Source organism: Mastigoproctus giganteus, chromosome 8 (genome assembly GCF_048544385.1).
Source record: "Mastigoproctus giganteus isolate SK-2022 chromosome 8, ASM4854438v1, whole genome shotgun sequence".
In the NCBI taxonomy this organism is placed as follows: Eukaryota; Metazoa; Arthropoda; class Arachnida; order Uropygi; family Thelyphonidae; genus Mastigoproctus; species Mastigoproctus giganteus.
This window is the reverse complement of record NC_143582.1, coordinates 212,751,518-212,770,077: the sequence shown is the minus strand read 5'-3', so window position 1 is coordinate 212,770,077 and position 18,560 is coordinate 212,751,518. Positions and strand designations below refer to the sequence as shown.

Sequence of the window (18,560 nt, the reverse complement as noted above, 5' to 3'; positions counted from 1 at the left end):
AGATTACGAGAGATCCTTGGCAAGGGATGCGAAGAAAAACAGCAAAGAGTTCTTTACTTATGTAAACTCTAGAAGGAAGGGGATGAATCAGATTGGTCCACTTGAGATCGATGGGTCAACTGTTGATGACCCTGCTCGGGTAGCTAACAAACTAAATGAATATTTTGCATCGACATTCACACATGAGGAGTTATTCAGCGAGGGGAATGCCAGAGGTGTATTCAACTCTAGCAGTAAGCTAGAGAATCTTGTAATAACTGAGAGCAAAGTGGAGGAGAAATTGTTGAAGATAAACACAAGAAAGGCACCTGGGGTGGATGGGATCTATCCAGTTATATTAAAGGAGGCAGCAAAGGAGGTAAGCAAACCCTTAGCCATAATTATGAGAGCTTCCTTGGACTCAGGGGAGGTACCCATTGACTGGAGATGTGCAAATGTGACCCCAATTCACAAAGGGGGATCAAAGGCTGACACAAGTAATTATAGACCTGTGAGTTTAACTTCTGTTCCCGGAAAATTAATGGAGGCACTGGTGAAAGAAGCACTGCAGGATCATCTAGACAAGACTTCAGTTATAGCTAGGACACAGCATGGTTTTGTTAAGGGGAAGTCTTGCCTGACCAATTTGATTGGATACTATGATGCAGTCACAAAAGAACTGGATGCAGGGAATAACTTTGATATTATATACTTGGATCTTAGAAAGGCTTTTGATACTGTTGCACATGGAAGACTGCTGCACAAATTGGAGCAGTGTGGCATTGGAGGCAAGTTGCTGCTATGGATAAAGGGGTGGTTGAGGGGGAGAAGACAGAGAGTGGTAATCAATGGACACTGCTCATCGTGGACTAATGTTATTAGTGGAGTCCCTCAGGGTTCAGTATTGGGGCCTTTATTGTTTTCTGTATTTATAAATGATATTGATGATGGTATATCAGGCTTAATGTCCAAGTTTGCAGACGATACGAAGGTTGGCAGGGTTGTCAAGGACACTACTGACACTATGCTGCTGCAACAGGATTTGGAAAGGTTGAGCAGATGGGCTTCGAGGTGGCAAATGAAGTTTAACATTGACAAATGTAAAGTACTACATATGGGAAACAGCAACCCCAGAGCAACGTATCAACTCTGTGGTACTACACTGACAGTGGTAGAGAATGAAAGGGACCTGGGGGTGGTGGTGCAGGCAGATATGAAGTTCTCTGAGCAGTGCAGACGAGCTGCAAGAGTAGCTCATGGTGTATTGTCAATGATATATAGGAATTTTTCTAGCAGGGATAAGGAGGTGATTATTCCCTTGTATAAGGCAATGGTCAGGCCACACCTAGAGTACTGTATACAGGCCTGGAGGCCTCATTTCAGGAAGGATGTAGAGCTGCTGGAACGAGTACAGAGAAGGGCAACTAGATTGGTGAATGGGACAAAGGGGTTCTCTTATGAAGAAAGGCTTAAGTTTTGCAAATTACAGTGTCTGGAAACTAGGCACCAGCGGGGTGATCTGATAGAGGTGTACAAAGCCTTGAATGGTTTGAGCATGCTCAATGCTGATGGGATTCTTCCTCTAGCTCAGAAAAATCACCTGAGAGGGCATAAATTCAAATTGAGGAAAGACAGATGTAGGATAGATGTGCGGAAATTTGCCTTTAGCCAGCGGGTGGTTGGTGGGTGGAACAGACTTCCATCCCTTGTCGTGGAAGTTGATAGCCTAAATAAGTTTAAGGCTCAGCTGGACAGGTATTTCGAACGAACAGAGGGGTGAAGTGGAAGTGGTTATTTTTATTTATTTATGTTACTTTTTTTTTTTTTTTTTTTTGGCTGATGCTGCATAAGCTTGCTTTCTTGCATCAAATGCCTCTGCTAATGCTAATGCTAATTACGATTGATGACTTTTGAGGTTACGATGAATGTCATGGCGAGATCCAATCTTCTTTACATTTCGAGGGTACAGCTCTATAACGGTGTTCGCAGGCCGGTTGCTAGTTAGTACACTGGACCAAACGTATTGGTAACTCTTTAGGAGGCTTCCGGATCAGCTAGTGTATAATCTTGCTACCTCTACTCTGCCAGATAGTGACTGGAGGGAGTCCGAGTAGTGTGTATGTGGGGGGGCATTGTCAAGGCCACGTTATGTCAAGGATCTGGGTATATTCTTACAATGTGTACGCCATATCCAAAATTTCATTACTTCGTACAGCATATCCCACCCACTTTTTCTTATTATTGAATACACCATGAATTGTGAAACTAATAGAGCAAGCTTATCTGCAATAAGATCTAAACCTCCCAAACACTTCCTAATTCATTTCACAAATATACGTGGTCTCAATTCTAATCTCAACGATGTCCATTTCCACTTGCAGCCTGCCAAACCCCATGTACTTTTTCTGACAGAATCTCAGTTATTGGTTGATTCAACTACTGCTCATCTCAGTTGCCGAAATTATTCACTGTATAATTCCTTTCGCCTGAAAGGCGGTACTTGTGCATATGTCTGTTCCAATATTCCCTGTCAGAGACTCGTTAACTTGGAATCTCCTCTTTTCTATCTTCTCTGGCTTAAAATCCCTCTACCTCATTGTGTCAAATTCATCTGTTGTCTCTACCGTTCTCCCAACTCCACTAATCATTTGGAGTTCTTTGACTTCCTCTCTTTGCAACTTGACTTTCTCCAATCCAACTTTCCTAACAGTGAGGTAATTTTCCTTGGTGATTTTAATGTTCACAACTTCAGCTGGCTTCCATTTTCTAGTCGCACCGACCCAGCTGGTCGAGATGCTGAGGCTTTTGCAATTCTAATGACCTTGCACAGATTGTTCATTTACCTACAAGAATACGGACAATCCTAATCATACAGCCAATATGCTTGATCTTTATCTCACAAACAACCCTTCTAAGTACACGGTCGAAGTGAGAGGTCCTTTAGGCACTTCAGATGACAACTTGGTGATTGTCTCTTCTCAATGGAACCTTTATCTCATGGCTATACCCAACCTCGTGTTGTTTGGCATTACAAGAATGCAAAATGGGGTGACCTGCGAGACTTCTTTTCTTCTTTTCCTTGGTCAGATTACTGTTTCAAAACTTCTGATGTCAACGTTTGCTCAGATCATGTCAGTGAAATTATTCTTGCAGGAATGGAATCCTTTATCCCACACTCCACTTTAAAATCTCGTCCTTTATCTAAACCTTGGTTTTCCAATAAATGTACTAAGGCTGTTCAAGAGAAGAATGTTGCATATCGTAATTGTCTAGTTTCTAATTCTTCACTTTCATTTTCTGCATACACCAAAGCTCGTAACAATTGTAAATCAGTTATTAATCAGTCCAAACTAGAGTTTGAACAGGAGTAGAAAACTTGCTTCTTGCCCTAATGGTAGCCAAGCATTCTGGTCTCTTGCCAAAGCTACTGGCCGCAACTTTTGCCCATCTCTGCTCCCACCTCTGTCCAAACCAGATGGTTCCAAGGATAAAGCTGACCTGCCAGCATCCCATTTTTCTTCCAACTCATGTATTAATGATCTTGGTAAAACACCTCCCACCATTCCCAACACACTCCATTCAATGCCCCTTGTAGTCTTCCGTCAAAAGGATGTCAGAAGGATTTTGATGAATCTTGATGCTAAAAAAGGTCCAGGTCCTGATGGTATTTCTCCACTTGTTCTCAAAACCTGTGCTCCTGAACTTACTCCTATTCTTTGCTGCTTTTTTCACTTTCTTATTCCAAAGGTTTTTCCTTCTGCTTGGAAATTTGCTCATATCCAGCCAATTCCTAAAAAGGGTGACAAATCCCTCCCATCCAATTATCGTCCCATTGCAATTACTCCTACTCTTTCTAAAGTAATGGAGAAATCAATTAACTGCCAATTCTTAAACTACCTAGAAACCTTCCTTCTGATCAACGATCGCCAGTATGGATTCTGTCAGTGTCGATCCACTGGTGATATTCTGGCTTATGTTACCCATTTATGGACTAATTCAATGGAAAGGTTCGGTGAAACACAAGTAGTTGCTCTTGACATCTCAAAGGCTTTTGATTGTGTTTGGCATAAAGGTCTTCTAAACAAGCTTCCATCTTATGGTTTGCCAACTGTTTTTAGTAATTGGTTATCCAGTTTTCTCTCTGATCGCTCACTGAGGGTGATGGTAGATGGCTCTCTGTCTTCTAACTTCCCCGCTGATGCCAGTGTCCCCCAAGGTTCAGTTCTTTCTCCCACTCTTTTCCTCTTGTATATTAATGACCTTCTTCCATTGACTGGAAATCCTATCCACAGTTTTGCCGATGATAGCACATTGCATTCCACTTTCCATTTTGAGAAACCTTGTCCTGCTCAATCAGCATCAATTTCTCAAAAATCTGCTACCAATTCCTTAAATGCCGATCTTCAGGTAATTCTCCAGTGGGACAAAGACAACTTAGTTGATTTCGACCCTTCTAAAACTCAGTCTTGTCTTATATCTCGCAACAAGGATTCTTCTGCTCCTATGCTTATCTTTAGTGACACTCTGATTTCTAGGCAAAATGATATATCTCTTTTGGGGATTACCCCTAATCTCTCTTGGCACAAGCACATTACAAATATTGCTTCCTCTACATCCAAAAAACTTGGTTTTCTCTTTCGCTCTCGGCGTTACTTTTCTTCCAAACAGCTGCTCACTCTGTATAAATCACAAATCCCCCCTGCCATGGAATATTGTTCCCACATCTGGGGGTGGTGCCCTCAAAACCTCTCTCAGGCTTCTTGATTCCATTCAGAAGAGGGCAATTAGGTTAATTAATGTTTCATCTCTAACAGAGTCTCTCCACTCGCTGTCTCATAGACGTACTGTTTCTGCTGCATGCCTCTTCTACAGATACTTCCATGGGCACTGTTCTTCTGAATTGGCTTCTATAATTCCCTCTCTCTCTTTCAAAACAGTCCGAACACGTGCTGCCAACATCCATTTACTGTCCAACTCCAAACTCACAGAACCAACTTTTCTTCTTCCTCGTTTATTCATTCAACTGCCGTTTTCTGGAACAACCTTCCTTCGTACGTATTTCCTGAAAATTACAGTCTACAGAAGTTCAAATCCAATGTCAACAAATATCTTCTTTCATCTTCTCAACCTCCAACCCAAGCACGGTACTAAGTACTATAGGTTCTAATACCTCTCATGTTTGGGGTTTACATTAAAAAAAAAAAAAAAAAAAGGATACAATATTTCCAGGTAGTATCAAAACATATAAAAAAAAACAAGATAGATATTCGTTTCGGAGAAAGGCATTGCGGATGTTTGCTTCAGCTTTTGTCAATATATCTAGTGTTGATCTTTTTTTCCGAAAACCATATTGGCTCGGACCAAAGAGATTGTGCAAGTCAAGAAACCACGTTAACTGATCATTCACCATTCTTTCTAAAGTTTTACTAAGACAGATAGTGAGGGAAATAGGGCGATAATTATTTGGATTTGAGTGATCCTTCCATCGTTTTGGAAAGGCCAACACAAACGAATGCCACCAAGAGTCTGGATGTGTGCTCAAGGTATATCCTATTAAAAAGCAGCAGAATCATGCATAACGAATTTTCAGTGAGATGCTTAATCATTTGATAGTGGATTCCATCCAAACCTGCTGCACTTTGTTTTGATTTGGTTAAGGCTTTATATAGCTCATTTATAGTGAAGGATTGATTGTATGGAATCTCATGAGTTGTGCGGAAATTAATTTTGTATTTTCGATTTGAGCTTTATATTTTTGAAAGACTGGTCTATATGATGATGTAGCTGATAATTCCTCAAAAGGTTTGTCCTAGTAAATTTGCAATTTTTTCTGGATCAGTTATGTCATGGCCTTTCCAGTTCATTATCGGTTTAGGTGCTGTTGAATATTTACCTGAGATTTGTCTAATTTTATTCCATATAATTCTAGCGTCGGTATTTCTATTAATTTTGTTAGCAAAAGATATCCAGAACTCTTTTTGCAATTTCCGATTTATGTAACGTGCTTTTGTTCTGGCTTTCTTATATTTTATGAGATTAGTTGTGGTGGGGAACTTTCTAAATTGATTCCAAGCTTTATTTTTCTCTTTCTTTGCTTCCAGGCATTCTTCATTCCACCATTGCTTGTAATGTTTGTGGCACTGATTAGTGGTCTTTGGTATTGAAATATTTGCTGCAGAGATGATTTGGTTTGTAACATAAGTAACAGCATTATTGATATCACATTGCCTTATAGTTTGCTTATCTAAAGAAGCAGCAGATTGGTATTTTTCCCAGTTTGCTTTGATAAATTTCCACTTTTTACCTCTTATTAATTGCAGTACATCATTTGTTAATAGGTGGCAAACAACTGGGTAGTGATCACTGTTATAAGGATCATTTGAAACAGACCATTCAAGAATAGGATAGAGAGCCGGGGAACAGATGGTGAGATCGATTGCAGAAGTACTCCTTGTTGGTAAATGGACATGGGTGCGAGTACCTGTGTTTAAGAGTGTTAAGTTCCTGCTATCTAGAAGTTTTTCTATCATCTGCCCTCTTTTGTCTATATGAAGAGAGCCCCAAATGGTATGACGCCCATTAAGGTCTCCCATCAAACAGAATGGAGATGGTAATTGGTTAACTAAGTCCTCGAAGTCTTGCAATATATACGTATGGTTAGGTGGAAGATAAAGTTAAACCATGATAAAGGTAATTCCAATAACAATGCAGACCACGACTGCTTCAAGGGATGTTTGCAGCTGAATATGGCTGGATGAAATATTAAAGTCAACCAAAATGGTGACTCCTCCATGGGCGGTTGCTGTAATTTTACGATCTTGCCTATATATTGTAGTGCTTGACTGAAATATTTATGTGCTGCGTTAGGTTTGTTTCTTGTAAACAAACGCTTGCAGGATTATTGACAGAAATCAGATCTTTGATATCGTTAAGGTTACTCCAAATCCCACAATTCCACTGAAGAAGTGTTCGCATTATTTGGACTTAGTTATTGATTCAGATGATTTACAATGTGCTGCCTGTTTCAACCCATCTATTTTGACTTTTTCTTTGTTAGGAAATTTGATCTACACCACTGTCCATATAATCATTTGCGTAAAGTTCCAGAACTGGTTCATCTTCTTGCTCCTTTTCATCAATTTCCATAGTGTCAGTATTTTTTTGTGTTTTTTCAACAGATTTGGTGGGATTTGCCCTACTTGTTGGTGTTGGATCTTCAGCATCTGGTGAGATTATAATGGGTGCTTGGTCAACTTTTGGTTTTATTTGTAAAAGGAGATTACGTGCCCAGTCCACTATTGAGATGTTAGACGGAACAAAGATGTCAGTCTGTGTTGCAGTTACTTTTGTTTTCTGCACTGCAGTTGCTGCTGCTGCATATGATCTCACTGCTGGAAGTAATGGTATATCTGCTTTTTGGCTTCTTGGTATGTGACCTTATGTTCAGTTTTATATTTCTGAACTGGCTTCTCTCTCTTCCATATACTGCAATCTCTGGAATAGGCAGTGTGGTCCCCTTTGCAGTTTGGACAGCGAGGAGACTCTGTATGGTCTTTTGAGCACCAAGTGGCACAAATACTTTTGTCCTCTGCATACTGTTTGGGAATGGCCATACTTTTGACACTTGAAGCATCTTCTGGGATTGGGGATGTATGGCTTTACCTGGCAGTTCAGGTATCCTGCTTTGACTGATGTATAGAGAAGGAGTATTGAAAGTAAGTATGATAGTGTGAGTTGGTATCAGGGTTCCATCCTTTTTAATAAGGATCCTTTTTGCATGTATGACATTCTGGTTTTGTAACTCTTGTACAATTTCTTATTCAGAGCTGTTTAAGAGGTCCCATTCCACGATAACCCCTTTTGATGAATTTAAGGTGCCATGTGGAGTGGCCTTGATGGGAATCCTGCCAAAAGCTGTGGTTTTAAGAAGAAGCTCTGAATGACGATGATTTGCTGTTTCCATTAGTAGTCCACCAGATTTTAAGCGGCAAACCATTTTCAATGGACCAGCTATATGTTCTAAGCACCTTTGTATTGCAAAGGGAGAAAGTTCACTAACAGGCTGGTCTGTTAGGGAGTGGAAAATTAGAAAGAGTGGAAAGATGGTTTGGGTCACATCTTTATTTTGTCTTTTGGCAGTAGATGGATTAGGATCATCTTGCTGCTTATTATGATCAGTTAGATCTAGGTGAAGCCTGGTTTGTCAAGTCCATTGTTGCTCCTTTTAGCCCTGAAAGGATTATTTTTCCTTTCAGGTTTCCGGCCCCACCACGGGGAGGCAGGAGCAGTGCCACCTAGTGACCAAGCGGCTGGAGAGTTAGTTTGTTAGTGAAGAAAATAAATGTACTAAGAAAAGAAAGGTAGTTTTCCTTCCTGGGTTCTTACTTAAAAGGACAGAACCACTTATAGTGAACTGAGGATGAGAAAGGCACTACACCTAGAGTACTCTGTACAGGTCTGGAGGTCTCATTTTAGGAAGGATGTAGAGTTGCTAGAACGAGTACAAAGAAGGGCAACAAGAATGGTGAGAGGAGCAAAGGGGTGCTCTTAGGAAGAAAGGCTTAAGTTCTGCAAATTGCAGCACGTGGAGAGTAGGCACCTGCGAGGTGATCTGTTTGAGGTGTATAAGATCTTGAAAGGGTTGAGCAAGCTGAATGCCGATGGGATTTTTCCTCTTGCTCAGATTAAGAACCTGAGGGGGCACAGATTCAAATTAAACTGAGGAAAGACAGTTGTAGAATAGACGGAAATTTGCCTTTAGCCAGTGGATAGTTGATTGGTGGAAGACTTCCATCTTTTGATGTGGAAGTTGATAGCCTAAATAAATTTAAGGCTGAGCTGAACAGGCATTTGGAACAAATGGAGGGGTGAAGTGGGAGGTTTTTTTGTTTTTTTTTTTTTTTTGGCGGATACTGCATAAGCTTGCTTTCTTGCATTGTATGTGTCTACTAATGCTAGAAATGAAACAGAACAAAATCACTTGTAAAGATCACTCTATATTTTTTTTTTTTTTTTTTTTTTTTTGATTTGGTAGTTGTTGGCGCATCGGCTTCTGTGGCCATATTGCACCTCCCAAGGTTTTTGCAGTACTTTGATCCAAGCCCGAGGCGGGAATCGAACCCGCGACCTTTGGGTTGCCGGGCAGGTACTTTACCCACTCGGCTAGCCCGGTCGGCTCACTCTATATGTCGCTTAAGAAAAATTGCTTGGTCCCTACTGGTTGGCACTCGGGGCCTCTGATTTACTGGTCCACTATTTCTCTGTACAGTTGTTCATTATACTCATCAGAGTCATTAGGCCTATAACACACTCCTACTCTCAATTTTGCTTTCCCAGTGCTTATGTCAACACCACACTGACTCAACATTGCACTGTCCACCCATGCCAACTGGATGCACTTCCTTCGATTTTTAAGTTTCATGTGTTTCTTAACTAACAGCATAACTCCTCCTCCCTTCCTATCCACAGTGTACTCCCCAAATTCCAATTCTGCATTCCTTATATCTGTGTGACACATATCTTGGATATCCCAACAATATCTGCCTTTGATGTTTTGACCAGCTCATTAAATTTATTTACTAAACTCCTAGCATTGGTGTACACGCAAGCATACATGCACCTGTTCTTATTCTTAGCTATCCTAACACAGCTTGTGTATTTACTTGTTACTGTTATGACTCCGAGCAGTCCCTGAAATCTCCAAGAACTTGTTTCCCAGTTGCTGGGAATTTCAGCAAAGTATAGAGACACACTACCCCAACAGAATAATGAAGACATTAAGTACCGTGTGTGTGTGTGTGTGTGTGTGTGTGTGTGTGTGTGTGTGTGTGTGTGTGTGTGTTTGCACGCACACACAATTAAAATCTGTAGATAAATCTTGCAAAGAAACTAAAAGGATTTAGTAATAAGCATCTTCAGTGCACATTATGTGCAGGTGACTGATAATTTGTTAAGGGGGAAAAAAAGCACTTAACTCTGTGCTTAAACAATTGAATGTCTGCAAAGCAGTTTCTTTTCCATTTAACTAATTTTAATATATGGTATTAATTTCAACCATTTAAAAAATTCAAAAATAATATTGCTCACAGAAGAATTTCTTTCCGTTTTCTGACCTAAAAGAAACTACTTTATCAAAAACAAAAATACTTACCTCATTAAGTATACTCTCTAGTGTTGGTGGAGTCTCAACTGGAGGAATATCAAATTCCTTGTCATCAAGCTACAAAATATAAAATTATATATACTTATTTATATGCATTACACTGTACATTAAATATTGACATTACTCAAATGTTTTGTTTAGTCATGATATACTAATAAAATTTTAATATTCAAAATTATTTATAAATTTCATCAAAAATATTTATTTTTCAAAAGAAATAAAATTAGATACATATAAAAAAACAAGTATTTGGGTACACGGGAATTTTTGTCCCAAGCATAATAAACAGTTGCAATTACTCAGAGAAGGCAATGTACTGCTAAAGAATGATAGATATAAGAATACCAGAGAAAGCTGCTGTTGAGTGCTGCTATCTTTAATTTGTGCAGAGAAATAATTGCAGAGTGCAAAATTCCCTAGTTTATATTTCTAGAGTTAAACACTAACATTATAATCAATAAACAAAACTATTCTGAAATGGACAAAATGAATGATATAACAGACTTCCATAATGAACTTACTATTGGTGTATGAAAAGCCAGGGTTACAACTACAAAAACTACGGGTAGAACTGCCCAAAGCTACAAAGTCTACAATTCAATTTACAAGAAGTAATCTAAAAAAACAGCATCCACTTCAGGTGAGAGTAATAACTAAAAGTTATTACTAAAGTTTTACTTTGAGAGTAAAACTGGATTTTCTCTTTTGCTCTTAGCATTACTTTTCTTCCAAACAGCTACTCACTCTGTACAAATTGCAAATCTGCCCTACCATGAAATATTATTCTCGCATCTCGAGTGCCTCCAAAACCTCTCTCAGGCTTCTAGACTCCATTCAAAAGAGGGCAGTTATGTTAATTAATAACAAATTTCTAACAAAATCTCTCCACTCTCTTTCTCATAGGCATTGTTTCTGCTGTATGCCTTTTCTATAAATACTCCCACATGCCTTTTCTACAGATACTTCTGAATTGGCTTCTATAATTCCCGCTCTCTCTTCCAAACCACTTCAAACATGTGCCACAACCAGTCAGCATCCTTTTACCGTCCGAATTCGAACTCACAGAACTAACTTTTCTTCTTCCTCATTTATTCCTTCAACTTCTGTTTCACAGGCTAATTATTCTGAGACTAGATTAATGATAGCCACAGGCAGAAGTGAAACTGATTCTTGCACTGCTTCTATTGGAATGAGCAGCAGCCTGAAAAGCGAGGTACTGGAGATTTCAAGGGCTGCTGGGAGTCATCATGGAACAAGTAAATATATGGGTTGTGTCAGAGTAACTAAGAGTAAGAATAGGTGTATATATACATGCATGTACATCAATGCTACGAGTATAGTAAATTGCAAATCTGCCCTACCATGAAATATTGTTCTCGCATCTGGAGTGCCCCCAAAACCTCTCTCAGGCTTCTAGACTCCATTCAAGAGGGCAGTTATGTTAATTAATAACAAATTTCTAGCAAAGTCTATCCACTCTCTTTCTCATAGGCATTCTGTTTCTGCTGTATGCCTTTTCTATAGATACTTCCTGAATTTGAATTTCATGAATTTGAAGTGCTGGCCAAGACATCAAAAGCGAATATTGTTGGGGCATCAGAGATGTGGTGCCACACAGATATAAGCAGTGCAGAATTGGAATTTGGAGAGTACAATGTGTACAGAAGACATAGATAGGACAGTAAGGGAGGAAGGGTTATGCTGTTAGTTAAGAAACACAAAAATCTAAGAAAGTGCATCCAATTGACAATGGTGGACAATGCAATGTTGAGTCAGAGGTGTGCAACTTAAATAAGTTCAAGGCAAAAATAGACTAACATTTGGATTGAATGGATGGATGAAACGGGAAGGGTTTTTTTTTTTTTTTTTTTTGGCTGATGCTATATAAGCTTGTTTTCTTGCATCATATGCCTCTACTAATGCTAATGCTAACAGATTAATAAGGATGCTGTTTCAGAAAAGTACTGGTACTGTTAGAATTGTTTTATCGCTGTTTGCCATGCAAGACAAAGTCATAATGAACAATGCCCTACGAGTCAAAAAGCATAAGCACAATCTTCACACTGATTGAGGCTGTCTTGCTTTTTTTTTGAGCCTTGGAAAACACGGAATCTTCCAGTGAGAAGACTGGGCCTTTGTTCTGGGTCACAGCAATACACCTATGATTTGTTGTCAGTAGCCATGGATGAAATAAAGTGTGGGAAGCAGCAGTAAGCTGATTAAGATCCTGACATGTAAAAACTCTCAACTCTCTGTGATTATCAGCTAAATGCAACGTATTTCAGCCACAAACTTGGCTGAAATACATTGCATTCCCAATCTTGTGAATGCAAAATTGACTGATGTGTTCTGTAAGAAATAACAGTTTCACTAACACCTTCGCAGATTGTTAAATGTTTATAAATACTGAGCAGCCCGTAAACAAGAATGATTAAATCAATGGTTTTTGAAGTTGAAGGATATCAGAGTGAGGATCATCTTCAACAGACAAGCAGCCTTCTTCAAACTTTGCAAACCATTGAAAAGTTTTAAAATGACATAAAGCATCTTCTCCAGAAGCTGTTTTAACATTTTGTGGGTTTCTGTTGCACTTTTCCCTAATTTGAAAAAAAATTTGATGTAAACTCACTGCTCAGTGAAATCACTTATTTTAAAATGTGATGAAACGCAGAAAGCACCTTCTATTCAACACACACTAATTCAGACTGACTACAGGTAAATGGGCAATTCGTGCATTCTCTGTCAAGATGAGTCATCAAATATGTGACAAAAAGACACTTTGTCACAATTTGTACAAGATACAAATTTTTAGGGAACCATGGTTTCGCTGCTGGTAGTCAATATTTTGGACATGTGTGTGTTTGAGAGAGAGAGAGAGAGAGCCATGTATGTTAGTTGGGTGGTCTGCTGTTCGTGCTGGTTCTGTGAGATATTTTTTGGATTTGGCTGGAATGAAAGTAGTAGCCAAGTATGTAGGAAGATAATACCTACTCCAATTTTTATATATTCCCTTATTGCATAATGAATTATGAAAGGTTCTTTTTGTTTGTTTGTTTTTTTCTATACTCCCTGGTTCATCTGTTGGGTTCCTATATATTTTAATGATGCTTTTACTCTAATGCTATAAAAAAAACAATGTACTGCCCCAAAGTTTTCTCAATGTGAAGAGGGGGGACAACAATAACTGCTTTTTTTTTCTGTAGGTTGAAATCAAAGTTTGGGTAGTAACACTGCTGTAAAAGCAATGTTACTGTCCCTCAAAGTTTCCCAACTCGGTGAGCATTTCTGTGGGCATTAATGCTCACAAAGTGAGCTTTCCAGCTTGCCCATTAGTGAATGGTAAATACCATCCAGGCTAAAGCAAAATGGCTAGCAGCTATCATGTCCAAAAAATATTGATGCCTCCAACCCTATCCAAAAGATATTCCAGTCCTCCTTAGGAAGATCACAAATTTCCATACACTATGAAGACATGTTCACCAGCATCACTCTCTCGTTCTCTTCAGAAGCTAGCCTAGTACACAAACTCATTGGTGCCTCCGTAGCCAGATGGGCAGGAGCAGCAGTGCATAGCACACACTTCTTGATTAGACCGGGGTTGGAGCCCGTGACCACCAAATACGGAGGATGCGGAAAGGTCAGGGAATGACCACCGCATATCCCCAGAGCAATATGGCCTTAGTTGCTAATGCTCCTAAAAACCAAATAATAAGAACAAACTCATTGCAAAAGATAGCATATGCCGCCCATTATACACAATTTTGAATCTCATAGATCTTACTGCCAGACAGGTTTATTTCCAAACTAACTTCCATCTCCAAAAGATGGAGGCTAAGCATAAGAAACCAGAGGATGGCACTCTGGCATTTTAATGTTAATCACAACACACCTGATATTGTGTTGTGATTACTGATGTGGCATCCAACACCATTCCACACTAAGTTTCAATCTTACAACCCATACTGCCTTCTAATGTACAAATTCTGCATAGTCAGACTGATGAATTTTATATTGGTATGTCTGAAACAATAGTATTAGTAGTGGGAATGATGCAAGGAAGCATGCTTACACATGAGGGAACCTTTGCGCAGAATATATAATATTCATGAAGAGGTGTTCAAATATTTTTGTTCATATATGTGCAGAGCAATTATTTCACTTACCACAACTCTTTAATTGGTTCTATAGGAGCAAAATTAATTTCATTTGTAACTTTGTTGACACTACTGTACGTGCATATATATCCCCTTACCACCAAATGAATAACATTTAGTATTTGGAGTTTTAACAATTACTGGTCATTGTGTGCACATTTGAGAATTATAAGAAAAGTGCATATTATGAGTGAAAGTTAGCCAAAACTTTTATTTCTGGAATGTTAAATTACTCACATCAAAACGACATCAGTATATTCTGAATTGGGAAGATCACTGATCTTATCTTTATTCATAGGATTGGGGCTGGGTCAAGACTTAGACAGTGGAATGCAGATCAGAAAATGCTGCTGCTCCTCTCTCTCTCGCCACTACATGAAAAGATCCTATTTAATACTATTTATTTTGCCCCACCTAAATGTTGGTGCCTTGCTGTGGCAGCTTCCATTTTGACATGACTTTGAACTGTATAAAATAACAACCACTATCTGACCACACATGTAAAAGGGGAGGGGTCAGTTTTCAGGGCTCTGATGGTAAATCTATCTGGATTGACAAAAATGTCCCCTGGAAACAAAATCTAACAATAAATAATAATCTTTGGGGAGGGTAATAAATGTGGATTTGTACTCGTCCACATTAATTCAAGGTTGGGTGGTAACAGTTATGCAGGGTATTAAAAATGTAAATTGCCACAGTTCAGCTCAAGTGTGAAGGTACAGAAGTTCACCCTTTTAAGTAACCATGGTTCAAGTCCACGTAACAATTAAATATGGTCATGTTAATGTATCTCTCTATCTTGAATTCTTCTGAACTTTAAAACATTTTTTTTTAGATGGTTGGTGTTGGGTCACATGCAATAATCATGTCATTAAGCTTACAGAAGCACAGAAATTATCCTATTTATGAGTATGTTAAAGACGGGAAAAGAGAGAAACAGATGTAAAGCTCAATAATAATCATCCAGAAAAAATTCAATATCAAATCTAATGGCAAAACTTTTGTAAAAATTTAAGGAAGGGTTAAGTTACTGATAAATCTCATTCTGGCTGTTCCAGCATACTAGAAAAAATTTAGAAGTAATCACAGTGAAGGATCATGCAAGCCCTAGAAAATAAATTAGGAAAAACCCTTACAAACTCTGACTGTTTCACCTTTTATAATACAATACTGGCAGCCTGGCTAAAATGCGCATGTGGTTTTTAGACAAAACTGATGACCTAATTGAGGTTTATAAGACTCTAAGAGGGGTATTTTGGATGGATAGCATTCAGGGAATATAGTCACATAGTGAGAAGCAATATCCCAATTTGTCTGAAATGTAAAATAATGAAAACCAATGTATACTACCCAACCCATGACTTATGGAAGTGAAACTTGGGCACTCACCAAAATAATGGAAGAGAAGATGAGAACAACACAGCAAAGAATGGAACAATTTATATTGGGAATCAGATTGTTAGATAAGAAGAGAAACACATGGATTAGGCAGCACACTCAAGTAAAGGACATTCTTATCAAAACTAAAGAACTAAAATGGTCTTGGGTAGGACACAGCTCGAAGATATGACAGATGGACTAAGAAAATAACAGAATGGTACCCAAGAGGAGCTAGAAGAAAACTTGGAAGACAACGACAGAGATGGATAGATGAAATTCATGAGTTTGTGGGTAGTAAATGGATGACCATTGCACAAAACAGAAGGAACTGGAAAGTTGCTGGAGAGGCCTTCATCCTGCAGTTGATGGCTGAAAATGGCTGATGATGAAGAGGGATTAGTAAAATGAATGAAGGTGAAATTTTCACTGTTATAGAGAATTCCAGAACTTGGGGGCACAATTTCAAATTACAGGGGAAGAGGTTTAGAGTAGACTGTACAAAGTTTTCTTTTGGCCAGCGAGTCATTGATTGTTGGAACAGGTTGTCTTCACAGGTAGTTGAGTCTGACAATTTTAATAAATTCAAAGGTCAACTGGATAGTTATCTATGTGAAGAGGGAAGCAAATAATTTGTATTTTATTATCTACTCGATTTTTTTTCCAATCCAGTGCAGCAAAAGCCTGTGGATTCCTTGCAATATATGGATATTTCTACTACTATATAACACTGATCTCCTGAAGAGACCAACTTTTACATGAATGAAGAATCAAATAAACAAAACTATCATTACTTGTTGCAGGAAATCCTCATTGGTACAATGGAAGCAAGTAGTAACAAGGGGCAGATATACTGATGGTCTGGTGTGGTGCATGGAATTTAAATGTTGTTAGACATATTTCTTTAAAAGCATTATAACTGGAGAGGATCACATGTTCAATAATGACTTAATCCCACAAACTGATGGTCTAACAGGCATATCTGACTGGTTTATGCAATGTGACAGGCCACCACATTATGATGCACTTCCTGTTCACAAGAAATTTTCCTCACTGGACCAGCAGATGAAGCAGAGTGTGTTGGGCCCTGAGAACATCTAATTTGAACCCATAGATTTCACTATATATAATTAGTTAAAGTTGCGAGTTTCACGATGTAACAATTACAAACTTTCAACCAGAGCCAGCTTGTGTCTTGCGCTGACAGGTGCCTAGGGCGGCATGATCCAAAGAGCATCAGATGCTTAAATAAACTTAAAAAATAAAAAATAACAGCAATGGTATAGGCGCTGAAAGTGGAATTTTCCAAGAGGGGGGACCCCCCATTTTACTTCGAACCGATGCCGAATCATACAGGCAACTGCATCTATCAATAATGACAGGTTGGAAAGTATTCAAAAATGTTTTTAAATTGGCAGGGATCATTTTGAATAGATACAGTGACTACGTTTTAAAATAAAATGTTTACACAGATTCCAGGCTTTATGGACACCCTGTAGTCCTGTTACATTTTTGAATGCATGCTGACGATTAAGCTTCCCAATCTCACTAATCTACCCACGTGGAGTGGAGTGGATGTATACTATTCGTCAGGACAATTTCCAAAACCAATAAAATAAAATAGTTGTAATAAATAAATATAAACTTGAAAATTTAAGTGCGGGTCTAAACTTATGAGTTTAAAATGCTTCTTCGGCTTTATTCAATTTTAAAACATATATGTACTTGTCAGATTTCTTTACTAAGTCATTTTTTTTTTTTTTTAACAATGAAATAAACAGAAAGTACTGAACTGACTGCAAGAACAGAAAGAAATATTAATTTTTACTGAAGTCAAGGAAGCAAACTTACTTCTTCAATATCAAAATTGAAGTTTTCCAAACTCGAAACGGATTCCCCTTTTCGCGAAAGAGTAGGCGTCTCGCTACCCTGCGCCATTTTTAAACATGTGTACTGCTATATAGATTCTATGTACTTTGTCGACAAAATTTAACCCATTTCCGTTTCATATGGCACTTCCTGTCGAGTGGTTCATGAAAAAAAATGTTTTTAACCACCTGTAATATCACTTTTGTCAAACCTTTAACATTAAGTCACTTGCCTAATACCGACTCAAATGACAAACACCAACGACCTAAAGCACGAAACCAATAAACCACTATAAGCAACTGAAAGACCACTCATATTTCAAGCATCCAGTGATAATACGGATCAATGACTTTCGTTCTCCACATTTTCTAATACGATGGCAGGCTACACACATGAATACATTTTACGCCCTTTTCATTTTTATGAGATAAATATAATGCATTTCACCTATTCTTTCAAACACAAAACCACCACGTAGGACACACCAGTTAACAGTTACCGGATGCACCCTATGAAAACCATCATACACAGATTAATCAGTGCCACTAATTTAAAGCCAGAAAAAGTTTATTAACTTAGAAAAATAAAGGATGTAATTATTTTTAAAATGATACTGCGTTGTTCATTTATTTTAGATTTACATTTTTATAATGAAATAATATTTAAATGGCATTCAAATTTCATCACGGTCCTGAGCTGGATATAATCATTCTTTTCAGATTTGGTGATTCCCTCCTACTTCTATCTCTGTTTCTCAGGGTACTCAATTTTTTTTGGCTGGTATAACATAAGCTTCTGGCTTCCTTGCACCATATGGCTAATAATAATAATACCCTATCTTCCCATATGCAAAAAAAAAAAAAAAATAAATAATAAAATAATAATAATAATAATAATAATATTACGGCAACCCGAGAGAAGAAACATCCACCATAACAAACATACAAAACCTTGCTGTCCCTCGCCCGAGACCGACTAACAAAACCAAAGTGTGAAATGGCCAAAAAAAAAAAAAAAAG

The 18,560-nt window shown here is 38.3% G+C and overlaps 1 protein-coding gene across 1 annotated transcript in view; it reads right to left on the bottom strand.

The window, feature by feature from the left end:
• The window catches only part of Vps8 (vacuolar protein sorting 8), a 286,412-nt gene extending 268,368 nt beyond the window's left edge, over nt 1–18,044 (bottom strand). Inside the window, exons 1-2 of the mRNA XM_090380461.1 lie at nt 17,524–18,044; nt 10,130–10,198 (exon numbers count right to left, since the gene is read on the bottom strand). Coding sequence (XP_090236587.1) covers nt 10,130–10,198; nt 17,524–17,610 — 156 coding nt within the window. The 5' untranslated portion in view covers nt 17,611–18,044. The remainder of the gene's footprint in view (nt 1–10,129; nt 10,199–17,523) is intronic.
• Nucleotides 18,045–18,560: the final 516 nt, after the last annotated feature.